Source organism: Lepisosteus oculatus, chromosome 1 (assembly GCF_040954835.1).
Source record: "Lepisosteus oculatus isolate fLepOcu1 chromosome 1, fLepOcu1.hap2, whole genome shotgun sequence".
NCBI classification, from domain to species: domain Eukaryota; kingdom Metazoa; phylum Chordata; class Actinopteri; order Semionotiformes; family Lepisosteidae; genus Lepisosteus; species Lepisosteus oculatus.
The window spans coordinates 71970651-71997434 of record NC_090696.1 but is presented as its reverse complement, the minus strand read 5'-3'; the positions used below and the strand labels follow the sequence as shown (position 1 = coordinate 71997434).

The following is a 26784-nucleotide window of genomic DNA, read 5'->3' as shown; positions in this document are numbered from 1 at the left end:
GAAATTGTTGTAGTTTTCAATGCAAATTGAGCAAATTGGAAAGAAAACAAAGTAAATGAGCCGTGGCAGGCACCTTTGTGATAAATAGGTTTTACCCCTCAGAAATGTTTTTGTTTGAAAGTCAACATACCCTCTTTCATGAACCCTTTGTTACTAAAAGTCTAAATGTTTTTTTTTAAGTTTCTGTTTTGCAGGTTTGGAATAAAAATGACCAAGAAAATTCAGAAGCAACTGATTACTACTGTAGGTGAATGTTGTCACAGATTCATGTAAACTACTTCACAAATGCTCTCGGGGAAATAAAAACAACTCCTTGGACTTTTTACAAGCTGGTCAAAAGGAGATGTCACATTGCTTTTCCAAAATCTGATGATGAACCCGACTGAAATCAAGTTTCCACAACAAATGTCTGGGTTGATCCATATTTTTGACAAAAAGATTGATCGTTTTGTTTAAATTGCCACACTTTAACATAATTATAATGAGCCCAAGAAGGAGGAAAATAAGGCTTGGAATGTTTAATCTGTGGAAGAAGCAGTTAGAAAATGGATGGTTGTTTAACCGGATGAGAGATGTATCAGCTGACACGCAATGCTTTATGTTCTGGGGAAGCAGGAATTTTTCATCACTTTGTAACAGCTTCAGGGATAAGCCTTTAAAAATTAATCGTACCAGGTGTTGACCAAAAGCCTAGGGAACTGGAAAATAATAGGTCAATTCTGTTCAGGGTTCCTTGCTAGTGGATAAGTTATCTCAGCATTTCACATTGGGTTGATCATGCTTTTAATCACCCACAACCTGTGCTGTTGGACCTCAGCTACCTGTGCTAATAGTGGAGGGACTGAGTCATCAGCTGTTGTGTTGTGATTGCATGTTCACAGCGAAGAGATGGTCCCAGAGGGAATCTGACTATTCTAGTGGAAGCCCCTGCTTAGAATTCAGCACGTTTTTTTTCTGGCACCGTATCTCGTAAAATTCTTGCTGATTTTAGCTTTAGTGCCAGTCATTCATGCTGTACCTTCGCATTCCTGAAAATTCAATTTACAAAAAACTGCAGCCAGAACGTGTATCAGATCTCTGAGCAATTTCCTCAGAGAAATACAGAAGGTTAGTCAGCCCCATCGGCTGCTTTTGTATAAACATGAATCAAATCTATTTTTTTTATTGATTCCAGTTATACCGAGATTATACAGATTATGCAGAGAAATCCAAAATTTCCGTGATTTAGATGCTTTCCCTGTGTTGCCACATTTCCAATCTCTGTTTTAATGGTGTTTGAGAATATCCTTAAGGACAACCTGGACCAAAAACATCAAAGGCACTTATGTGTCTTTAGAGTTGTTCTCATATACTGAGTGGCACTAAAAATTAACAAATATATACTGGAACCATTTGCTTTTTAATACATTGCATAAATATTAATTTTAATTGATATTTATTTATTTAATACCTCTAGGTACTGTATATATATATATCACTCCATACCTCCATGTGCTATTCAGATGTAGAATTTCCTCACTCCTATAAATATATTATGTCTTGGCAGTCATGACTGATTAATCCACTCAGCTATTTATTAAGGCAGATGCCTGAAGTACTGAAAAAAGACACATCCAATCTTCTAATGCAGGTTTTGGCTGTGCATTTCATGAAATGAAAGTACTTCTGTATTTTATTCCCTCAACTCTGTCATTAGAGACAAAACTTTGGAATATTGCCCAAAAGACTGTTTTCACTTCAATAAATTATAAATGTAAAGCGCTCTGTAAGTGTAAGTGTAAGGAATTTGCTATGCAATAAAGGGCAAAAACATGTTTTTCTACCTATGAGCAGTAAGTATTTGTACAGTTTAATTTATATACTGTTTCAAACATGTTTTTAAAATGTTATGGAAACACTGATGCAAAACGCTAATTAATGTATCAATTGCAAAATAGTGTTAAGTTATGAGTTATGTTAAGTTCTGTGAGCCAATCTACTACAGCTTGATCACGTGGCAGCACCTCTTGGGCAAAACCGAGAAACAAAGTGATACTAGCTATAGACACATACCATCTAAACAGGTGCAACCAGGACCCTACTCAGGTAAGAGAATGGAATAATACTTCCTTAGGAGGGAGGAGACCATAAAAGACGACAACTCACAGAACAATGAGTTAGAACATGGAAATTCGTAAGAGAACAGAAGAAGAACCCTTCAACAAGCAAGGCACCTACAGACACTGGTCCACCACCATGGTCGGACAAACAGGGCCAAAAGGGCTAGAGGGTCTTAATGGGCTCCTCCCATTCCGAACTCTTCTTCTGTAACTCTAGTGGTTGCTACTCACTCCCCTATAAGGTTTGGTGGAGCTGGCGGTGAGGAAAGAGCATCTGGCTTGCTGGGGGAGGCCTCACTCTCCTGCAGGACGCAGAGGTTGCAACAGCAAGCTCAGCTGCCTGATTTGAGAGATGAGCTAAGGTTCTTCCAGATCGTGTGGTTACAAAATAAAAAAGTATTCAGTGGCTTCAGAATAAACGGTAATCAAAAAGAGGTGTGCAGTGAAACGGTCATTCTATTATCAACTATGGAGGTGGGGCCATCCTAGAACATTTATTTTTAGGTAGGTAAAGTTTTTTTTTTCTAAGTATATATTCAGACATTAATGTCTTTCTTTGCGGTCCAAAATATGGTACAGTATATCAGGGTGATTGCACAGGACTTGATTTTCTCAAGGATCAAACTGCCCATTCTGGGGAAAAAAACTGCTCAGTTTTTTAAAGTGATGCTTAAGTGATGGTGCTCATGTACTTATAGCCGCCAGTCAGCTTAATCAACTTCAGCTGAGGAGGCAGCTGTTTGTCCTTACGATCCTGATACCTGACAGCTGCACTCCTCTCTATTTAAAGGTGCACTTCCCCTTAGCAGGTATGTGGTGAAGCCGCTGAAAGGCAAGAGATGCTGCCGTTAAAGCTCTGCTAGGGACGTCACTCTCTGGGAAAAGAGAGCTGATGAGACTAAGGAGCTAGCAGTCCAAGACACTGAGAGACAGCTGAGGGGGGCTGACAGTCCGAGACCAGGGTTTACAGACCAGATGAACACACAGGAGGATCCAGTCCCTGATGGCTGAAAATGCAGTTAAAGACACCAGGCAGAGCTAAAGAGCTGCTAAGAGTCCCAGGCACTGCTAAGCAGTTGAAGAATTTCTTTTAAGTTCACCCTGTAAACATTTTTGAAACTGATTTTTGTTTTGGGCTGAGAGAATAAAGGGCGCTAAAGCAACATAACTAGACCAACCCTTCTCTCACTGTCTGTTAGTTGTCCAGCCTGTAACAAGCTCATTTTAAAACATTCTGAATGTATTGTCTATGACAATTTGTATTTGTATTCGAATTTCTCAGGCAGGATGTTTCTATATGTGTCAAGTGGAAATTGCAAACACTGAAGCTGCTGAGGTAGAATTCACTTTGAAATAAAATTCACACAAATTAAAAAAAAAAAGAATTAAAATATTACTTGATAGTGGCATAATCCGGATGCAGGAAGTGTAAATGGCATTGACACTAACGGGGAAAAAGGATTCATGAAATATTCTTATGCATAATGCCATAAATGAACAACACACAGTCATTTTCATTTTAATGTATTGTAAATCATGCCTTTGAACTCTTTTGAACACACAAGCAAAACACTGCATCTTATCTGCAGTCTATAATTCTAATGAGCCTATAATTATATTCTAATGTCCTCATTGGAGTGAGACAGAGCTGGTCAAAGTGTTGTGTGATAAATAGCCCCTGAGAATGTAGATTATCTTCCAACTGCAAAAACAACATGCAATTAGTATAACCAGACAATAATGAAATTGCTACATCAAATAATGAAAGCCCTATGATGTGAGATTTCCAGGTGAAGGACATTGATATCTGAGGGTGCCAGGTCGTAGGAATTCTCAAGGTCTTGTATGTGACTTTAACATGCTGGGTGAAGCCAGATAATGCAGCAAGAAATTGTTGAAGAAAGTGTTGTACATAGCAGGATGATAACTGTGTCTTTCGATGCAAATCTGCTTTGGACGTACAGGAAGATATTTTGTAATTCTGATTTCAAAATTACGGTTGAATCTATGCAACAAAGTATTTCCCAATTTGACTGCATTTTCTGTAGAGGAAGATGGAAATAAGTTGGGTCCTGTACGTGGCTTTTAATAAGCTCGATGTTGTAAAACAGGTATTGCAGCAGAGAGACACTGATCCTTTTACAGATGCTATAAGCTTGCACGTAAACTTCCCAATTCAGAATTCATGGCAGGGTGACTCAGGTAACATTTTCTAAAAGGACTCAAAAAGATACTCCTGGGTATGATTTACAGGATGTTTGAAATGTTTTTCATGATCCACCCAGCCAGTCTGGGACCACCAGACGTCTCTTTGGGCCTTGGCTCACACACAAACAAGTCCTGTATCGTGCAGGGAGCAGGAGGATGGGCAGATGAGCTCCTCCGACGCACCCACCTGTATGACACCAGAGTTGGCATGAATGCAGGAATGGGGCCTTTCTTACTGGCACTGCTACAAGCCTGAAGGGGCCTGCGAAGCCACTTATGAGCCAAGACAGCCCTGCTCAGCTCATTCCAAGCTCATACTGAGTGGAGGTCTGCCAGTTGTGGGCTGCCCCTTGGGAAATCCCAGTCACAGTGAACTGGTCACATGAACCAGGCTCTGACCTGCAACACCTGACCCATCGAACTTAACCTGTATGCAGACAGACTGCCTTTGCTGGGTGAGCCACTTGGGAGACCCTGAGAGCATTTTAAAAGACCGTTTAGTGGAATTCAAAGTTTTGGTCATGATTATAATACAAAAGCTTTTGTTCTGGAGATGCCAAATGACTTTTTTTGTTGTTTATTTTGTTTTGAGGACCATATCCTGATTTATTTCTTCGGGATACCATGAAATGGATGTTTTAGTGGAATAATAATATAGTACTCTTTCATATGCTGTGGTCTCTCTCAGTATGATTATTTATTCCTTTATTTTTAAGATAAGGATCTAAGAAAGGACTTCAGGACATTTATTGATTTCACCACCTTCAACTTAATTACTTTTCATTGGGTACAAGGTTCTCAATTAGCATTGAATACACAACAACAATCTCTATCACAAGCTCATTAATAAAGTGAGAGTGAACTTTTTCATTGCCTATACTCTTCAGAATTTTGGAAGTACCCTCACTCTAAAGGTTAGTATCTCACGTGATCACCATGATAACCAAATAACCAAATTTCACCATTGGTGAAAGAGAGCCAGGCTGAAGTCTGGCTTTATTAGGGGATCTCTTGGGATTACAAAACAAATAAACATCATACGTGTGCATGTTGGGAACGGGGAGCTCCAGGTGCCGTTTCCTAAGCAGTATGTTAGAGGCTCTCCTTCCAGCCTGAAGCCTTCATCACACTGGAACTCCACCGCAATGCCAGAGGTCAGGTTGCGAAATTGGACTTTCCCATTAAGTAGTTCTCTTGGACTTTCACAAATAATACCTGTTGATAAAAGGCATAAACAGTATCTCATTTAAGGTGAGCAAAGGTGAAATACTTTGTTGAAGCATTGTTTTACAGTAAGCAGGATGTCTAAAGTACAGTGAATTAAAGTCAAAGATTAAGACCTCATTAACAAAACGTTTTAAACTGATTAAAATCGGACTTATGACTATGACCGGCTCCACTGGTCATTTGAAACCATTTAGAAACACATGTGAGGTGCTGTGTATTGTAGGTTCTGAACGAGAGCCACTGAAAGAAGAGAAGAAAACATTTGGACTAACATTTTACTAATAGTAGTATTTTTAATGATCCATCTAGAAATAATTATGTGTGATGCAACAAACAAAAGCAAACAACATAAAAACTAGAGAAGGCTTTCAAGTACCCTCGCATTGTGGTGTCGGATTGCTCCACGTCCCGTTGGCCAGACAGGTGATGTTTTGGACACCAACCAGATGAAAACCAGAGTTACACACAAAGCTCACATTGCTTTGGTAGGTCTCTCCTGTTGCCATGGCTACAGCATTTTCTACAGATGGAGGAGTCCCACACGACACTCCTGAAATAAAAAATGAACAATGCACAATCAACAGAGGCAGAAACAGAAAAGGATCTAAAAGCGAGAAAGTGTTCTCCCTTAAACGTAGGACAAGGACTAATTAAGAGTTACGTGGAATGACACGGTTTGTTACCAAGGAGGCACAAGATGAGCCGGACCAAAACACCACAGTCATTATATAGTTGGCTTTGTCTTGCTGCTTCTCAGTTTTTGGAAATTGCTCGACTAATCTGATTCTTCCTGAAGGTGGAACCAGTATTTTACCGTACAATACTAAAATATCATGGAAGGTATCCAGAATGAAATTATATGCCACCTTTTGTATCATATTGCACTTTTTTTTAAAAACCTGCCCCAAAGGAATGATGGGAGACAAGATGTCGCTGCCTTTGCTTTGCTCAGTACTTACGCACACACACTGGAGCTGATGGGCTCCACTGTTTACTGGCTCCACAGATCCTTTCCCTGGGTCCCTGCAGCTGGAACCCTGGCTGACAGCTGTGCACAGCCACATCCCCTCCTGAGAAGTGCTTCAGCTGGACAAGTCCATTCTCTACTGCTGCTGGCTGACCACAAGACACTTCTGTTTAAGAGGAGCAGGAACAGTTGTTGTATTTTCTCTGCGCTTTTGCATGTGGTCGGCTTTCTTAAACAGGTACAAACACACAAAATACGTGCAAGTAAAAAGTAAAACATTTCACTCATCTTAAAAATGTTTAATTGAATAACACGCCATTCTAAACTTTTTAAAATATAGGCTCACTGGTCTACACTTGGTATAGTACTTATGTACATGCTGTGTACAATTCACAGGATCTTACAAGTGTGCTTTACTGGGGTGTTTAGAAGCTGACTGTCATAGAGACAAAGATTCAAGGTCACTTACTAACACATAAAGGTTCTGTTCCACTCCACAACTTGTTAGCTTGACAGATGCTTTCCGGATTACCCTGTGTGTGTATGTAAAAAAATCATATTGTTATACAAAGCACCTGTTTAAGAAGACAGCACTGCATAACAACTTAGAAATTATTTTAGAATAGTGGAATCAAGACCTATGTATAAACTATGGGTTGATATACAAATTGCATACAGCTCAAACAAACAAGGCGAAGGATACCCTTCTGAGTGCAATCTACCATATTTCCCTCGTGACTTTGTCTTGTTGGTACCAACACTTTCAATAGGTTTAGTGACACTAAGTAGCATTTCATTTCCCAATGACTCTAATAAGAATTACTATAACACTGAGCTCAGTGATGCTTTACAGAGAACTGGTGGGGAAAATAAAACAGTGTAGCTCAAGGCTGTGGATTACAAGGGATGTTGTTTGAACCACAGACCACGAGGCACTGAATTACGAACAGAACCGAGAAACTGGGTGCCATTTGATTTTCTTCTGAGCACTCACTTTGCAGCATAAATCCTGTTAGGCATTCTGTACTCTCTGCTTTCTGTTTTGTGACAGATTTTAGATTAAGTTTAGCACTTCAACAGCGCACTGTTAATTTAAACAATAATACCACAGGCAGAAGCAGTAGTAATCACTGTAGAGTTATTAGTAATAGCAGCAATATTTGCCACTTGCAAAACTATTTTAAACCTGTGATTCACAATCTTCATCCCATTGGAATTGTTTCCAATTTTAATATCATTTTTGTTACTGTTAGATATGGCGGTCAGGCTCAAGAACCAATAAAACTTAATCACACGGACAACCATTCACCATTAAGTTGCACTTAAATAGTAATAATAAATTACCTGCAATTCATAACCAGGATGGCACCTGTAGACAACACTGTCCCTGTAGTTGTACCTGGTGCCCATCACAATGCCGTGCATTGGGGGATTGGGCCTCTTGCAAGCCACAGGTATACAGGAGTCAGAGGAGACATCTGGGGTCCAGCTGCCATTAGGCTGTAACGAACAGTGAATACTGTATGTTGGTTGACCAGCAGTGCATGTACTACAGTACATCAGAATGAGAGCAATAGATTGAGCAATAGATAGATGCTCAAATGTTAATAAAGCACTGAAATGCCCAGGTCCATCCAACAATTTAACACAAAAGAGCCCATGTAACATTTCAGGGATATGTTTGAAATATATTATTTTATAAATCACGCATGACATAAAAAAATAGAAATATACAGTTTTTGTGACACAGTAGCAACAAGTAAGATGTTTGTGCAAAGCAACTGTTTCTTAGGATTCTGGCATACTTGTATTAATTAGATATACTTTCAATTTTTTCCACATTCATATTTAATATACCCTCAAATCATACACAATTCATGAAAATTGGATTTGCAAAACAATTTGGTACAACCATATTTAGTAGCAGAAAATTATTGTTCCCGTATCTCCATTATAAGCAACAAGGTATTTTGTATTTGGTATTAAGTATCCTTTCAGTAAAAGGAATTGTAAAATTAAAACCGTGGCCACACAGAAATTGTGCTAACCAAAAACAAACACGTTCCACTTTTCTTTATTTGTCAGATCCATTGAAGTGAATTTTCTACAAGCATAAAATAACACAAAGCAGCAATAAGCAGTTTACAAAGATGTGCTAATTACCACTTGCCTGGCACACAGAATAACTTCCTCTAAGCAACTGGAAGCCTTCCACACATGAAAGGCCAATACTGCTGTTAGTTGTGAAATCTGTTCCCGTGATGATAATATTTGTAAGATTTGTTGGCAGAGGGCAAGTCTTATGTTTACATCTTATAACATGGGTGGACCAAGTCCCATCTTGCAAACAGCTGAGGCTGTTTACTTTTGTCTCAAGTTCAAATCCTTCCAGGCATCTGCAAAGACAATGCAATTAAAGCCTCATTTAACTCTCACGTGAATTAATCATCCACTAAATGCAATATAAAGAAAACAAATCATGTCATGTTTGTTAATCACTGCTATCAGTACCTTTAGCCAACTAAAAAATATTTGGACATTAATACAGTAATTTTCAAATACATCATTTAAAAATGGTTTGCATTGTATGATATATACAAAAACCTTTTCTATTCTTTTACATGGTTTGTTTCTTGAGTGTTACAGTTTTAATTTTATTGTTTCCTGAGCTAGTGGACATTATGAAAGACAATGGTCATTTATATTTTTATGACGATGGTCATTTATATCTAATAAATCAAAACACTGACTTTCTACAGTATGTGTGCAAAAGTAAATGTAGCTAACAAATACCTCCAATTACAAAGAGTTTGGGTGAGAAGGTAAATGTAAACTAGTTACAAAATGGACTATCATTTGGAGTAATGATGAACCAGAAATATAACTGAATCGATTCACTTTTGTGAAGGTTGAGGAGTGTAAGCATGGAAGAAGCAATTGCTTGGAACCACAGTCTAAAATGACTATTAAGTTATGATTAAGTTCAAAATCTTTACCTGTAATGAATAGTATTTCCAAATGTGAACTCCTTCCCAATGACGTCTGCATTTGAAACGAAAGGGGGGGGTCCACAAGACACCGGCTCACAGGCTGGGTATGGCTCACTCCACACACCACTGTCCTTACAGATCAAATGGGATTGGCCGGTCATTTCAAAGCCAGGTTTGCATCTGTATGTTATGGCATTCGGATAGATGGAGCTGCTTCCATTAATAATGGCATTAGGCACTGAAGGTGGGGATGAGCATTTACTCTCTCCACAGTATGGGATACCGGGGCTCCAGACCCCACCGCTTTCACAAGTAGCCTTAGAAGGTCCCAGCATCTTGAAGCCCTCTTCACACTGAAACTGCACTTCTTCCCCGCAGACACTGGCATGGCCGTTGCCAAGCGCAGCTCCATTCTCAATGGCTGGCGGCTGACAGAGACAGGGTTGACATGACGGCACTGTACCAGTCCAGGAGCCATTGGCGGAACACTGCATGATGGAGCTGCCCAGCACTTCATACCCAGGGAAGCAGACGTACTCAACGAATTCGCCAAAGTTAAAACTAGATCCATTCAAGTACCCGTGGCTTATATCTTCTGGGGGGTCACAAGTGATGGGTACACAATGCGGTGGTTCAGAATCCCAAACCCCGTTTCCCTGACAAATCAACAGAGATTTCCCACGCAAGCTGTAACCCTCTCTACAGCGATACCTCACTTCACTTTTATAGCCAGACTGAGATCCCAAGACTTCACCATTAGCGATGTCAGGCGGTCTGATGCAGATAGCTTGCCTGCATACTGGTGTTGCATGACTCCAGCTTCCGTTCGCCAGACATGAGCTATGTGTTGAACCTTCGAGGACAAAGCCTGCGTTACAGCTGTATATCACTTGTTTTCCAAAAGTGTATTCATTCCCAACTACGGTTCCATTGTCAGGAAGCAATGGTGAGCCACAAGACACAGGTAAGCAACGTGGTGTCTTCCCATACCATTGCTTATTGGCCTGGCAAGTGCTTGTATTATTTCCCTCAAGCTGAAATCCTGTGTCACACTCGTAATAAATGATACTCGTGAAAGTGAATGTGTCTCCTTTGACTGAGCCATTGGGAATTCCTTCAGGTTCTCCACAGGATACAGCTTTACAGGTAGGGGCTGTGTCACTCCACTGCCTGCCAGAAACACATTGTCTAACTGTTTGCCCTTCAAGTTCATAACCTTCGTCACAACTATACTGCACTAAACTGCCAAGCGCCGTGTCAGATAGACTGATAAAGCCATGCTCAGGCTCAAGGGGTGGTTCACATTCTGCTAGAAGGCAGACGGGGGCTGTACCATTCCATAATCCATCTTCTTGGCAAACCAGCATTGCATTTCCTATTAGTTCATAACCAGCGTTGCAAGTGTAAATAACTGTAGAGCCATGCAGAAAACCAATATCCATATGATCTGTTAAATCCAAAGAAGAAGATGGTTCATTTTGTGGCTTTGACATGGTCAAGCCTGGGTCATCCATGTCCTCCTTCTCCAGCTCTCTGTTAGGGTCCAGAACCTTTACATATTCTCCAAAATCAATGTGAGGTGGCAAACCGCAGTCAGTTGGCAGGCAGACAGGGGTAGAACTGGACCACCCTGACTCTTCACATGTCTGCAAAGCATGGCCAGCAAGTTGGAAACCAGGTAGGCAACTATAGATGATAGTGGAGCCAAATCTGTGATCAATGCCTTCTACAAACCCATTCTCAATAGGCTGGGGAGTAACACAGTGAATCTCTCTACAGACTGGTGTCTCTGCATCCCACTGTCCTGTCTCCAAACAAGTCAGTATTCCCGGACCTTCAAGACGGAACCCTCTGTGGCATGTGTAGGCCACCTCATGGTTGTACTGGAGCTTTGAGTAAGAGACCTTGCCACTGGCTATTTCTTTTGGTTTAGGGCATTCAATAGGTTTGCATGTGGGTATGGCTCCAATCCAAAGCCCACTTTCTCCACAAAGTACAGTAGAGTTTCCAACCAAACGATAGCCAGGCTTGCAGTTGTAAAAGGCTGTGCTGAGGTACGTTAGGCCCTGTACATCCACAATACCATTTGGAATCTCCCTGGGGTGTGGACATTCTACAGGGATGCATTCTGGAGAGGGTTTGCTCCATGTACCATCTGCTTGACAGGTAACGGAGGACTCCTTTCTCAGAGTGAAGCCTTCCATACACGCATATGTAACAGAGCTGCCAAAATAGAAGGGTGCAGAAGAGGGATGTCCAAATAGCACCTCTGGTGGTGTACCACAAACTACCCGTTTACAGAGAGGGAAGGTGCTGTTCCACTCTTTAGAATGCATACACCTCAGAATATGGGAGCCTTGCAACACATAGCCATTGTCACAAGAGAGCTCTATGGTCCCGGATTCGGCATCTATGTTTTTGAGAACTAAATGGTTTTCTTCTAGCGGAGGTTCTGGACACTGCACCGCGGTACACACGGGGGCTTCAGTTTTACTCCATTTGCCATACTTCAAGCAGGTCCAGATGGCATCTTCAGAGAGTTCATATCCTTCATCACAAATGTATTCCACCTTGCTTCCCACTTCAAAATTTGTACCAACGTAGTGCCCATGTGCAACGGTGGGAGGAGGGTCACAGGTCAGAAGGACACAGGACGGCGACGATTCACTGAACCACTGTCGATTGGCTTGACACACACGGACTGGACTTCCCACCAATTTGTAGCCAGGATCACAGCCGTAGGTCACTTGACTTTCAAACACAATACCGCTTTTGCTCTGTAGGTTACACAAAGAGAAAGACACGTAAAACCACAGATTTCTCTGTACAAAAGAAGATTCCAGTAGACAGCACAAAGCTACAAATTTGTTTTTACTGGAGGAAATATTTTGAATAATTGTTAAATTGGGGTTTATTGCTATTGCATTAGTGGCGACATAGAAGAAAAGTACTGTGGTGAAAAAATGGAAATATTTTTAATTGAAATGCTGTTTCATAACTGACCCAATATAGAAATACAATCTAAACTTCCGAAACCATTTGGTATCAACCATTTAATGAGAGTGTATTTGGCATAACTTCTGTACCTTAATGAATCCATTTTTCAACTGTGGGGGCTCTCCACAAGAGACTGGTTGACAGGTCGGCAGAGTTCCTCCCCAGTCGCCGTTCGCCTCGCAGGTCCTCTTCTTCTCTCCCCTGATGTAAAAGCCCTTGTCACAGCTGTAAGCCACCACTGCCCCAAAGCTGTAGTTGGTCCCACTGACATAGCCTCGCTCCACGCTGGACGGCCTTGAACAACGCACTGGAATGCACTGAATGTCAAAGGGGGGAGGCGTCCACTGGCCGCCTCTGACGCACTTCAGGGTGGCCGTAGTGTTGAGCATGAAACCCTCCTCACACTTGTAGCTGACCACAGAGTCGCTGGCGTACTTGGGCTTATTGACAGAGTCCAAGATGGCGTGAGGCACGTCAGGTGGCCTTTGGCAGAAGTCGGCAATGCAGCGGGGAAGCTCCTTGTTGTCGGGGGGAGTCCACCGGCCTTGGGCATTGCAGACCACCTCGGAGCTGTCCGCTAGGCTGTAGCCGTCAGCGCAGAAGTAGATGGCTGTGTCTCCATACAGCTGGTGCCCGCTTTCCGGGAAGGCGTTGTCAATCGGCGGAGGGTTGCCGCAGGACCGCGGCACGCATTGGGGCGAGCTCTGGCTCCACTCGCTGGTGGGCAAACACTCTTTGCTCTCCAAGCCGATCAGCGTGTACCTAAGGAGAGGAAAGAAACAGTGCTCTGTTTGAGCTGGCTTTCTCTGCAGCTTGAATAAAAAGAACAAACTATTTTCTCCCAAAATCAAAAATGTATCATCACCTTCATTTACTTCTACAGACTAGGTGCACCCCCTGCGGCCGGAAAACAGGCTCAGCAGTGCTAGGACTATGTATACCATTATATTAGGCAACCGTGATTTCAGTGATGAAGCATCATCTCTCATTGAGTTTGAGGCTTTTCAAAGAACTCTATCAAGAGTACCTTAGCACTCTACGAAGTCACTATCAAACATTGCCAAAATCCCATTTTTAGTGACACGTTTGTGCATGGAAAAGTAAAAAGAAAATACAAATACCCTTCTTTGCAGGTGTAGTAAATCTTACTCCCTAATGTGTAGTTACTGCCGATAATGGTGGCATCTTTGACTGGAGGTGGTTCACCACAGAATACCATCTCACACACTGGCGCAGGTCCCGTCCAGTTTCCTGCCGTTTCGCAGGTGAGGACTGCAGAACCCTGCAATCTTAGAACAAAGTCTGCATGAGAAAGTACCATTACTGGACATCTTAGTACTGGTGACATGATTCTCAGCTTACTACTAGCTCCAATACATTCAAAACACTGAAATACAAATACAGTTTTACATGTAGTGCAAAATAAAGAGTTTTGAATACAGTGTATTCAAAACACTGAAGGACGTCAATTTCCATTGCTTTCTTTGGAAATCTGAGCTACTAAGTGTTTTTAATATCGGGCTCTGAGTGTTCATGACAGGTTTCAGTTCTCTCAAGCTACAATAGAAAGTAAAACAGAAATGTAGAGAAATATTCATCTAGAATTAAAAATAGCAGAAATTTTCCTGTTGTAATTCCAGACAGATAAGATCACATATGGTAAGAAAATCTGGACATCAGGAAATCATGACATCAGGAAATGATGTCAATATAACATAAGTTTTGAAAAGCAATAAATCAGATTAGAGAACAAGTGTGATGGAAGTGTACAGCAAATGCTATAATGTTCTTTAGTGGATCTCTGTCTGTTAAAACTTGTAATATCTTGTCCACACTGTCATTTTAATATCAGTACATGATTTTACAAAAGAACAGGAAAGCGGCGGCTGTGAGGCGCATGTTTTCCTTGTCTTACCTGTATCCCTCTGTGCACCTGTATGACACCGTGGACAGATACATGCTTCCACTGAGCGTGAAGTTCCCATTCTCGAGATGCGGCGGCTCCCCGCAGGTGATGGCCTGACATAAAGGAGGGGTCTTACTCCAGCTCATGTTAGCCTGGCAGTAGATCTCGGCTTCATCCGCCAGAACAAATCCTTTCTTGCAGCTGGACACGAGAGAGGCATCGAGTGAGCAAAATCATGCAGGAATAAAAAATGAGAAGAAATCACGAACAGGCAATTGAAATGCTTTTCAAATGTATAACGAGCTTACAGGTAGACATACCGTGTGTTCTATTCAATTCATAAAACTGGGCGTTTTACAAGTTTAATGGATTACTGGAAACTGTAAGGTTGTTAGACAAATTTAGAAACGGCAAACAGCCTTGTGAAACCTTGCGGGCTTTTTAATAGGTGCCAATTTAATTAGTCGATTAGTATAAGACTTTTAAAGACCTGACCATGATACCTGAAAGTCACCTTGCTGCCATAAGTAAAGTTGATTCCCTCCATGATGGCATTTTCTGGTACAGATGGCCTTCCACAGGATACAGCTTTCATATAAAACAAGGTTTTAACTGGATTTAGAATTCTGCATGCGAGCAAGCATTGACAAAGAAAGGCTGAACTTTTTAGCATAGTGGATCAATACCCATACAGCTGTCTACGGTGAGAAAAAATAGCAAAACTGCTGAGAGAGGCTTTCAGATTTCCTGACAACAAGTTATTGAATTGATCTGCTGAGTTTTCAGTAAACATCTACAGTATGTTTGAAAATACCAACATGAAATTATACTATGCACCCATTTCAGCATAAAATAGGAAGAACAGATTGAGAGACACATAAGGAGTGACTCTTTAGCATTGTTCTCACTTTGTATTTTTTACAGTATGTGTTTCAAAATGGAAAAACAGGAGAGGTAATCCTGCTTACCTTTACAGTATGGAGCGGGAAGATCCCATGTCCCAGATTCTAAGCACAAAATCCTGGCTGACCCAATCAGCTCATATCCTTCCTCACAAGAGAAAACCACTTCACCACCTACCATATAGACATTTCCATCTCTGTGGCCAAACTGTGGGGTACCTGGGTCTTTACACTGAACAGGCTCTGTTCAAAAGCAGACAAGTATAAAGACTGTTAATCAAAGTTAATTGCTTGACTATAATACTCAGGAGATGAACCATTTGATCCTGGAGAGTGGCAGCCAATGAAAATATTTTTAGATCATTTTTCAGTGTTTGTTCTTTTTTAAATTTGTCTGAGTCCAGAGAAAAAACAGCATTGAATGAAATTGCTATTTACTGGAAATGTTATTACATGACTGCACATCAAGGTGCTTCAAGACATCTTTATTGTTAAAACTGTGTGATGAAATAACAACACTGTGTCGGAACAGGTTTCAAATAACATGGTTAAAATATAAATCTATACATGTAAATGAGGACATACAGTCTACAGAGCAGCAGCAGAACAGAATTTATACTTAATGCACCTTTGCCTGTATTTACATTTGCCTTTATGATTATTTTTACGTTAAAAGTAAATTGTCATGGGTGAACATGAAAGGAATATATGTAACAACGGAAGCATAATTTCATAAGGACATGGCCTTCCCATTGCTAGTAATCCTGACACTGGATCACGTTTGCAGTGAGCACCACTGAAAGCATTCTCTTTGACACATGCGAACAATGGAAATGCAGCAGCCCCAGCTCAGCCCTGTGTGCTTGCATCAGACACAGACGTCAATATGCAGTTATCGGAATATCAGCAACAGACTGCTAGCAGTTATTCCAAATCTCCAGATCTGCCTCCCCTTATCTCTTGAGGACACACTGCGCTTGACAAAGCTGCTAATGAAGAAAGACTTAAGATTTTGATGTTGACAAATCATTTACCCCTCCTAGAGAACTCAAAGGAGCAATTAACAGGCAAGAATGTAAGCTACACAAAAGTATAGAATTTATATCAAGGGATGTAATGTTGCTGGCATGGATAGGCTCCAACTCCCCCTGAATTGGAAGGAGCGGATAGAAAATGGATTTATGTTATGTTAAATCTGTACTATCCACAAGTAAGGCCTCAAATAGAAGATTGAGTACAATTCTGTTTACCATGTTACATGTAGGATATTGCTGCTCTTGCCTTTTTGTTTTGAGATCCTCAGATTAATTCACTTTTCTACATACAGTAGATTTCTGCTCAAGGATAACAATCTCAAAGATTTCTCCAACCAGCAGGGAAACTTGTTATGAAAATCCTACCTGTACAGTTCCTGCCATCACCACTGTAGGGTGGAATGCAGGTACATGTGTAAGAACCATCCGTGTTGTGGCAGACGGAATGCTTATCACAGTCTGAGCCCAGCGCACACTCGTCAACATCTGAAAATGCAGGAACAGATTTAGTTTGACAGGAAAGAAGCCAACAGTGAATTTTATCTTAAAAGTTTAATATTAAGGTTTTCCGACGTTCAGCCTTATGTCACATGAAGTGTAAAAATCTAATATTGCAAATCAGATTTTTGGGGTATTAGGGTATTTTTGTGTGAATTGTTACCATATGTCAACGCAAAAACTCTGAGTGATCCTTTGTGAAACTGTCTCTCTATATACAGTCTGTATCTTCCACAGAAATCTCTCAGTTTTGGGGTGATGTTCTTTGCTCGGAAACTACACTATGTTCTTTATTTTTCATGTGCAAATTGACACATTGTCAATTGCTGCCAGAACAGGTATTAGTGGGACCAATAGGGGCACTCACCCTGAAGTCTGTGTGGGTCCTAACGCCCCAGTATAGTGATGGGGACACTATACTGTAAAAAAGGCCCCATCCTTCGGATGACACCAAGTTCCTGGATTCCAGGGCAATTTCTTGGAAAGAGCAGGGGTGTTAACCCAGTATCTTGGCGAAATTTCCACCTGGCCTTTACCAATCATGGCCTCCTAATAATCCTCATCTTTGAACTGGCCCCATCACTCTGTTCTCCTCCCCACTGATAGCTGGTGTGTGGTGTGTGGCGTATTGGTGCGCTATAGCTGCCGTTGGATTATCCAAGTGGTGCTACACACTGGTGGCGGTTGAGGGGAGTCCCCATTACCCAGGAAGTGCTTTGAGTGGCGTATCCAGAAAAGCGCTATATAAGTGTAAGTATTATTATTAACATTACTTCAGGTGCCTTTCGAGATTTCTGAACGGATCAGTGCATCTTACCAAGACAAGCAGGTGGGTGGCCACTCCAGCTGCCACTGTTGGCACACAGCACCTTGGCGTCGCCCAGCAGGTAGAAACCAATGTTGCACTTGTACGTCACAGAGTCTCCCGCCTGAAAGCCCTGTCCTGTGTGGGATCCGTGCTCCAGGGGAGGAGGAGGGCCGCAGCTGACTCCTTTCAAGATATTAAAAATGCTTTTAAAATGGCCTGTGCCGGAATAAAAAAACTGACGGGGTAAAAAGAATGATTTTCTTATTCGGTGTATCTCACAGAACATACTGTATGTCGGAAAATGTGATCTGAAAAAGACTACCGACAGAGGTAGCCATGGAAAATGTCTTTCATAACTGGGGTGCAAAGTGCCGACGAGTCAAAATTGCAAGCACACATTTCAATTCTTCCTGTGAAGTACGTGTTGTGTCACATTTTAGTGATTTTGTAATTAAAAAGGAGAGCAGAACATCTGAACATGTTAATGTTGCATACAGTAATAAATAAGGGGTAAAAATGGGTTTCTCAGCATTTAAAGCTGCATACGGTCTGCACCGTCTTGTCAGACACTACTGACTGCATGTCATAATATGAAGTTACTTAGCTGAGTATTTTATCCAATGGGAATTATGTTTGTTCTCACACATTTAGAAGTCTAGGCGCTTTTGCAGATGCAAATTCAAGGCCATATAAATTGCACAAGAGAACGACAGCAGTGTCCATCCTGAAACCTGAGCCAGCAACCTTCCTGTTAAAATCTGGGGCCCTGACCATGACTCAGCACTGCTGCTATTATAGCAGAATATACGATAATAACAAAAAACGATTTATTTTTTGTGCTGGGTGCAACCGCACCTAATAAAAACACTTATTGTCAAGAGTCAGGGTACAGTTCTTGTTGAGGACTACAGAGGCTATTCTGACGCTGCCTCCAGGCTAGCAGCTTGGTGCTTTTTGAGACCCAGCTGTGGCGAACGAGCTTACTTTCACACTGCGGTGGAGAGTGGCTCCACTCCCCTCTGTTGAGGCACTGCTGGTCCCGTTCTCCCACCAGGACGTATCCTGGATCGCAGGAAAGTTCCACCTGGGACCCCGCTGTGATGGAGGGGCTCGAGACTCGCAAGTGAGGGACTGAGTGCTCCAGTGGAGGACAGTCTGGAGTCAACAGAAGAGCCGCCAACAACAGATCAATCACCTTTTCATCAGATGCTTTAGAATGTTTTTTTTTTCAAGAAGAATATTGTTACCAGATGAACTTTTTCTAATTGTATAAGCTCAATACACAAGAACGCTTTTGTACACGTGTCTGTTACATTGTGCTGCTGTGCAAAATAAAACATAAATTACTGTTTTTTTTAAGTGTATTTCGCAAGAAGAGATGAAAACAGCAAAGTCAAAGGTGGTTTTGCAAATGATGTGCAAGTACCAGCTGTTTGCAGTTTCTAAAAGTACCTCACCGGCGCAAAAAACACTGTTGTGGATTGTTTTAACTCTCCCCACAATCCCAGTGAGAAAATCCGACCAAGCCAACAAGTTCCCCCTTCGCAGCTCCTCGGGGCAGCTGCTAGCCAGTTCTTTGATCTGAAAAGAAAGAAGTGGAATATTTTTTAATAGAGGCACATCTATCGCTCACCTAGAATAATTACATTGACATTTGAAAAAAAACATTCAAACTTAATACAATGTCCAAGCAGTAAATGCTACATTTCTTTGCCCTGCCCGTGCATGAGGTATGAGTATCGGGTGATTTCAGATCATTACAGCGGATGCTTCTGCTGTGGCTGGTCTAGTGTTGGTTATGTTCCCCAGTCCTGTTTACCTGTGACCTTTCCAATGTGTGTGGCTGTCTCAGAGATGAAGAAATGGCTCTGGACATCTGAAGGAGTGCTCTACCCATAGGCATCTGAAAGTCTTTTTTGACTTTTTCAAAATCCTTACTTAACCAGAAAATAACAACATTTACAATGATGACCTGGCGACTCACTGATTTACTGGAGACATTTACTGGAGCAATTTGAGAGATGAGCCTCCCTCGGGGTTTTGTAAGCCACATCTCACTGAGAACTCGAACCCACAAGTCACCAGCTGTGAGTCCAGAGCCCCTAACTACCCCGAGACCCAGCTGCCACAACTGCACAATGGCATTCATATCCTAAGTACATTATGACACCTGGTTTGAATTTCATTTCTTTATTACCCATGTGATGCTTTTCAGGACATCATGAAGAAAAAGAGTACTTTTTGAGAAGGGTGATTCTTCTACCAGTTAATATAGTTTAGTACAGAAACGGAGCAATTGAGATCATCCTGGAGCTAAGAGGCAGTTGTGATAATCACCATGACACATGTGCTGCCTATTTTGCTACACAAAGCACAAAACAGAGGAACCAAGATGATTTACTTGCTGTGGCGTTAGAACGTAATCCCAGATATTCAGCTGGCTCAGGGATCCCACGAAAGACTCGACAGGATTGAAGCCCTCTCCCCTCTCATCTTGTTCCTGCCCCAGAACTAGCACACCACCACCTGGAAGACAGTCAATTATCATTCATTTCAAGCCAGGGCTGCCGTCCCGCAGGAGCTGAGCTGTTAGGTGAGGTAATCAAGACTTTGAAACCTTAATTTATTTAATTTAAGAGAGAAATGATCTACTGTATGCAGTGCGAGCATATGGTAATAAATTAAAAAAATAAAAAACAGATGATTTTTTAATATTATCAGATAGAACTAACACAGCTGCCTCAAAGTTCTTGTGGAGCAAATTATTTTCATTACAGTTCAGATCAATTAATGTAGTTGTAGATAAAACGTATACAGTAGGTACTTTAATAATTACATTTTATTAAACTTTTTAAGCAGTAGATAAGAGTTCAGAAACCGTATGAGATATACTGTATTATTTATGTATACTTATTATGTATACTTATTATTACTTTCACTCAGCAGGAAATGCAAACAGAAAATAAAAATATGTATTAAATCATTTCGAGCAGACTGATGCTTCCGGAAATCTCTTCCGGAGTAGGTAATAAAACAGCACAGAGGTACTGAACCTGGGATGATGGTGCCTGTGGACAAGCCTTTCCCTCCATCTGAGAAATTCCCATCTATATAGACTTTCCAGTCGCCATCTGCACTTCTCCAGGAAACACCAATGTGATGCCATCTGCCATCATTCACTGAAGGGCAGTCAGTAATCCTCTCCTTCTCATTGACGTACAGCACCCACCTTTCAAAAGACCCATTGGATTACAGGGAACAGAAGCGCAAAAACCGAATCCTTTTAAAGTGAGACGTTTTATTTGGAGGGTGGCACTACTGTCATTTATTGACGAGTGATTTGTCTGTGTTCGGAGATGAGGCTGCCTTTTGGAGTACCAAGTCAATGCTTTGCTCCATCAATTAGGGTCACTTCTGTAATTGACGAGTGGCATTTTAGCTGCTTTATCATGTAAAGCAGTTTAAGACAAAGACCTTCTTATGTATGTATTGAACATGTACCAATGCTTGCATATAAAATCTGAAACAAGTAGATAAGCGACGTCACAGGATTTTATCATTTTTCCTAATTCCTTTGCTTACTTTGCATTTTCTACTCTTTAGATTCAAAGGGAAGTATTTACCCGTTGTAGTCAGTAAATAAGAAGGTGTTATCATTTCCTTCTTCCACAGCATAAGAAATTGGGGTACCATAGTTGATGGTGTCAGATGATTTCATCCAAAATGCGCATGTAATTTCAGTTAGAGAAGGCATTATATTGTCCATCATGACATAGCCATGGATACCAGAAACCTCAAAGTCCAAGTTAAATCGTGAGGACATTTCTATAACAGTAAGAGGAAACAACAACATATTATAAAAACCAAACAGCTAGGGATTTACATCTACAGTATTTGCTGACAACTGCATTGATATTTTATTTTCCATTAAACTTATTAATCCTTTTACCTACACACTGTATAAAACTTGTACGCGTTACTGAGCATTCCGGCTGTTTGCATTTTTGTTATGCATTATATACCTGTCTCACACCTGGTTCCATTGAACCCTGGAAGGCACTTGCACGTAAATGATCCTAAACCATCGGCACAGGTGGCTCCATTCAGACAGGGATTGGGATCACATTCATTTACATCCTTTTCACACATCTTTCCTGTGTAGCCTGCACGGCACTGGCATCTGAAATGCATGGAATCCAGAATGAATTTGCATGCTACAGAAATATATTCAAACAGTGATCCACTGTGCATCTCTGCATGTCTTGGAGGACATGTGCAGATTTTCTTATTCTTCTTCTGTGATGGAAACAGTTGTAGCCATGAGCCGAGTTATTACAAATGGAGTTGGTTGTGTGTGGTGAGGGTCAATAAGGAAACTATATGATAACTCTCAAAACAGCACACACGAAGCTTTGAAAGAAACACCACTCATGATGAACAAATTCACAAAGGCGTCATTACTTCTGCTTTCAATACACCAACGGAACAAAGGCATTGCTGTGTTGATAAGTAGGACATATTGCCCCTTTCTTTGTTTTTCTGGCTTTCCACCAAGCTTGACATTCAACAGGTTAAATCACTTCCTCACTTTTCAAGCAGAGTCACTTGCATGTATCTCAGTTAATCATGAATCATCAATTAATCCAAATCAATGCCAAAAAAAAAATCAAATTTGAAAATCCAGACACCTAATCTTTCTAAAAACTAGCATGCACTGTGATGTTACCTTTAATGCTCTCTATATACATCATATTGACATGAATTTCCCGATGTTTCTCTTTGATATTTGTTGGGACTTTAATAGGCACACATTTTATTTTTAATTTATAGTCAGTAATGTACAGATGTAAGCTGCTGTAGCCTGAGACACTCACGAGCCTCATGAATTAGCTGTAGGTAGCAGTGAAATATGAAATAATGAATTAAGCAATTAATGTGAAGGGTTATCCCTGTTTACCTGAAACTGTTGATATCGTCAGAGCACGTACCCCCATTTAGGCAGGGTGTGCTGGCACACTCATTAATATTCATTTCACATCGGTCTCCTGAAAAGCCAGGTAGGCAGGAGCAGCTAAAGAGTCCAACCAGGTCCTCACAGGTAGCGCCGTTCTCACAGGGATTGGACAGGCACTCGTTAATCTCCAGCTCACAGTGCACTCCTGTTCACACAAAGCACAGCATCAACTTCAAGGGTGTTTCAGGGGACATTCTTGTCTCAAACAACAAGCCATTGACCCCAATGGCTAGCTGTCTACACAGGGAGGTAATACTGACTTGAAAAATGCAGTCTGGGAAGCTCTGTTAAAAATGGGCAATTTGATTTGTTTTTGATTGTGTGTGTCAGGAGTGTGAGACATGAAACCGTATTTGGTTATTTTATTGAATATACTGTATACAGTATAAGCTGAGTGCATGTTGATGTACTGTCATTAAATACACGTAATAGCTAATGGGATACATGCAGCAGCTTCCTTTTTTCAGTGAACAAGTACAAGGCATTCTCTCTTATCCGTTTTTTAAGAGTTTGCATATTGTGTAGCTTCCTTATATTTGATTCCTACCTTTATGACCTATTCTGATACGTGTGACCAAATGATTTGCAGTTTCCCATTGTTTTCTGTACTTTAATTAATAAAAAGTCAGAGATTTCTCTCTCTTTTTTCTCAGTGGAGACCTGGAGGAGTAGAGACGGGCAGAAACAGACTGCACCCAGATCGCCACAAGGGGGGCTTCACTTCATTTTAGGCAAGAGTCCCCTTGCCACTATACCTAAGCCCTGGTTTAAAATGAGGGGTCTACAGGGAAGAGCAACACCTACTGGTCCACCAGCACCACTTTCAGAATTAACTGAGTTCTCCTTCGATGTCTTCCTACCAAATTCATGCGCTTGTGAACAAAGCCAGTGGGTTTTGAAACAAAATAGAAATAGAAACACTTTGGTTGGAAAGCTAGAACACACCGTGACACTAAGATTCAACTGCATAATCCACATGATTATAAAACATTTATTACTTTACTGGATGAGGTTTTCCTGCTTCTTTGTGACTACTGTGTTATAATAATGGAGATCAGTTGGATTGCCCTTACCAGTGATCCTGAACAAAAGGAAAACCCACAGGATACAGTAAGGCTCTGAATTTTGTGGGATGGAGCTCATGCTAAAGGTTATGTTAAACCATGAGGTATATAGTAAGTATTATACCGTAGTAATTTGTGCAATTACTCTGGACTTTCACAAAAACAATCTCTTGGTGGTCTTGTGGGTTGATTTGCAGGTACAGAGGGTTCATTAAAACATTTACCTGTGAATCCTTCGGCACAATTACAAGAGTATTCATTGATCTCATCAACACAAACCCCATCATTGACACATGGGGAGGAGCTGCATTCATTTACTTCTGCTTCGCACAGCATTCCTAAGATACACCACATACAAAGGTTCAGCTTCACACAAGGAGCACATCCACATACAAGTTGACACACTGGTAATTAAACAGTCTTACCTACTTATTAGGGGTACAATGCCAAAGTAAATAAGAGTGGTGAAAAAAAGATCTGTGCTTCTAGCCATCAACTGCTGCAGAAATTCTGGAGCCAGGATGGGGCACCCAGGGCTCAATTCGACCCAGGAAGACTGGCTTTAGGTCTTAGAATTGAGATGCTAGACCCACTGTCTATTACTGTCCACTTACTAGTATGTTGTACTAAACTAACACATTCCTCAGCCATCACTGCTAACTCTCCCGCCTTACTGCCTGGAAGGAAGTAGGTCTTCGATCCCACAGATGTATTTTTCCTTCCCGGGGAGTTTCTTTGTTCTTCTCTCCTTTGTGCCTAAAGGATGTTCTGTCTATTCTGATGTACTCTTTCTCCGCTTGGTAGTTGTGAAAGTGTTCCGTCGGAATGTACCGTGAACTAAACAAGTTCATTTAAGAGGGTGGCACGTTCCAACATACCTACATAACCAGGCTGGCAGTGGCAGAAAAATTCCCCCATGCCATCTTTACAGATCCCACCATTCTGGCAAGGAGCGGAGTCACATTCATCAATGTCACTTTCGCACTTGGATCCTGGAAGGGAACACCAGCAAAATCAGGTGTAGGGAATGTATTTCATATTAGCTCCAAGGGGATCTTAAAGGTGACAAAAACATGTCAATACACACAATGCACTCATTGCAGAAAAATGATGAGAACGGTGTGGGAGAAACCACCTTTTTCACATGTTATGTTGTGGTTATTGCATCACACTACCATACACTGAACAGCAGATGTAACAAAAAAGCAAGAAGTAGCAGTGCATTAAGTATTTGTTGTGTACAAAATGCAGTTTATACCGAGTACTATTAAATCAATAAACTTTATTATAGTTAACATTTACTGTAGAAGAGGAGGGATAAACAGCCAACAGCCATATCACCCTTCACCCTTTTTTCTGGTTTATTTCCAGCATCGTCATAATTTTGCTTTACAACGCATTCAAAGAACACTTTGCCCCGGGGCACAGCCCTTTGTTTTTGTGTTCCTGCAAGAAAACTGACACTCTCGTGGTCTTTCCTCAGTTGTTGGTTATCGCTGATAGAAAGAAAATCCCCTTGCCTGTAAACCCCAACGGACACAAGCAAATATATCCGGCTCCCACTTCTTCACATGTCCCTCTGTTTTGACACGGATTGAGGAAACACTCGTGAAACACCTGGGGAAGCAAAAGGATAACCTGTTATTTGTACTGAAAATGTGTTTTGTGCTGAACCACACCATCAGCTGCAGCAGTTACACTTTGAAGGAGGTGGACTGAACAGGGGACACTTATTTTTTCGTCTGATTAGGGTAAACTCACTCTATGACAGAGACCAGTCCCAAAGCCATGGAAGAGGGCTACGTTCTTAGATACTATTGTTGGTTTTAAAGCACGTATAAGCATTAGAACAAATTGTATTACGTGATGAAATCTGACAATAATCTTTTCAGGTTTTATGTAGTTCTTTGTATTAACTATCTCTTTCCTGAAACAACAAATGGTAGACAAATACAACAATCTTTATTAAAGTGTCCATATTTTCTCTGTGCTTAATTGTTTGACTATATTTTAGTACACATGTTTAAGAGTAGACACAAGAGCACATACAGGGTATAGCCTATGCATGTTTCTTATGTGTTTTAGCTCAAAATCAGCACTTGGAATATTTGGAATTGTGAGTTTCCTTTGTTATGTAAATTAATACATAAATAAATGTGCTCCTTGCAGTTTTTATATGCTGAGTTTTCAGTTTTGAGGGGAGATGATTGAACCATATTAGCAGCCGGGTCAGGTCTGGGTTTCAGGGAATTCCCAGCTGTTTCAAAAATGCTATTATTGCAAACAAAATTGGATTTTCTAATTGAACTTCCTTCAAGTTAGACACTTTAGCTGTTTCTGACCAGAAAACACAAAAACCCCCATTAATACCTGGGAACAGTCCCGTTAACACTGGTGTGCCTAGAAGCCCTGACTAACCTTTAACTGAATTGATGGCATCTCCTCACATGTCATTCAGCAGTTCAGCAACTAGGACTGCAGAGGTATATTTTTAGTTTTATTTTCTGCCTTTGCATTGGATGTACGGCTGCACGAAAAGGATTCTGGGATTGCATCTGACGTGTTCCTGTCAGATCTGAGAGCAAAAGCTGGCATGCATCACATCACTTTTACAATTCCCAAAGTCAAAGATAGTCCTTCACAGACCTGGCTGCTGGCTTGGTAACTGTTTCTGATGCTGTCTGGAGAGACTGAAACCACCACACTCTCTTCTTTTGGCAAGAAGCTGGAACCAAAGCCTGCGTGGAATTAAACACGGAGTCTGAAAATGCTTCTGAAGAGGCCAATGCCTGACTAGCGTTTATTGATCAATCAATCACTCAGTCAATACTTTTATTGCCATACCAACTACAGGAGCTGCATGGAATTTGGTTTGGTGAGCTCATGCAATTAAAGGACATACAATACAAATAAACAACATAAAGCTAATAATAGACAGTGTCCACACAACACATCTTCAAGTACCATTCTTGACGCACACCGAGACCTGATAGAGTAACATTGAGCCATTCAAAAATGTCCGATTTTCAAGTGTTTATACTGTACTCGGCATGGCACCACTTCGCTACCA

General features: G+C 41.1%; 1 protein-coding gene and 1 long non-coding RNA gene across 3 annotated transcripts in view; one reads left to right on the top strand and one right to left on the bottom strand.

Moving 5' to 3' along the window:
• Window positions 1–26784, bottom strand: part of svep1 (sushi, von Willebrand factor type A, EGF and pentraxin domain containing 1) — a 93560-nt gene that overhangs the window by 8334 nt on the left and 58442 nt on the right. For both annotated transcript variants that reach the window (XM_069192425.1, XM_015345784.2), the window contains exons 20-44: window positions 26361–26452; window positions 25235–25331; window positions 24593–24706; window positions 23939–24052; window positions 22594–22795; window positions 21659–21816; window positions 21260–21461; window positions 20690–20865; window positions 20038–20162; window positions 19094–19217; window positions 18621–18791; window positions 17646–17819; window positions 16697–16816; window positions 15363–15539; window positions 14898–14982; window positions 14404–14595; window positions 13610–13777; window positions 12578–13250; window positions 9498–12268; window positions 8672–8897; window positions 7846–8001; window positions 6971–7034; window positions 6494–6667; window positions 5911–6084; window positions 5349–5522 (exon numbers count right to left, since the gene is read on the bottom strand). In XM_069192425.1, coding sequence (XP_069048526.1) covers window positions 5349–5522; window positions 5911–6084; window positions 6494–6667; window positions 6971–7034; window positions 7846–8001; window positions 8672–8897; window positions 9498–12268; window positions 12578–13250; window positions 13610–13777; window positions 14404–14595; window positions 14898–14982; window positions 15363–15539; window positions 16697–16816; window positions 17646–17819; window positions 18621–18791; window positions 19094–19217; window positions 20038–20162; window positions 20690–20865; window positions 21260–21461; window positions 21659–21816; window positions 22594–22795; window positions 23939–24052; window positions 24593–24706; window positions 25235–25331; window positions 26361–26452 — 6903 coding nt within the window. The remainder of the gene's footprint in view (window positions 1–5348; window positions 5523–5910; window positions 6085–6493; window positions 6668–6970; window positions 7035–7845; window positions 8002–8671; window positions 8898–9497; window positions 12269–12577; window positions 13251–13609; window positions 13778–14403; window positions 14596–14897; window positions 14983–15362; window positions 15540–16696; window positions 16817–17645; window positions 17820–18620; window positions 18792–19093; window positions 19218–20037; window positions 20163–20689; window positions 20866–21259; window positions 21462–21658; window positions 21817–22593; window positions 22796–23938; window positions 24053–24592; window positions 24707–25234; window positions 25332–26360; window positions 26453–26784) is intronic.
• LOC107077187 (uncharacterized) lies at window positions 2348–10568 on the top strand. The gene is made up of 3 exons (XR_001478270.2): window positions 2348–2603; window positions 6541–6739; window positions 9870–10568. It is a non-coding gene; the product is annotated as an uncharacterized lncRNA (long non-coding RNA).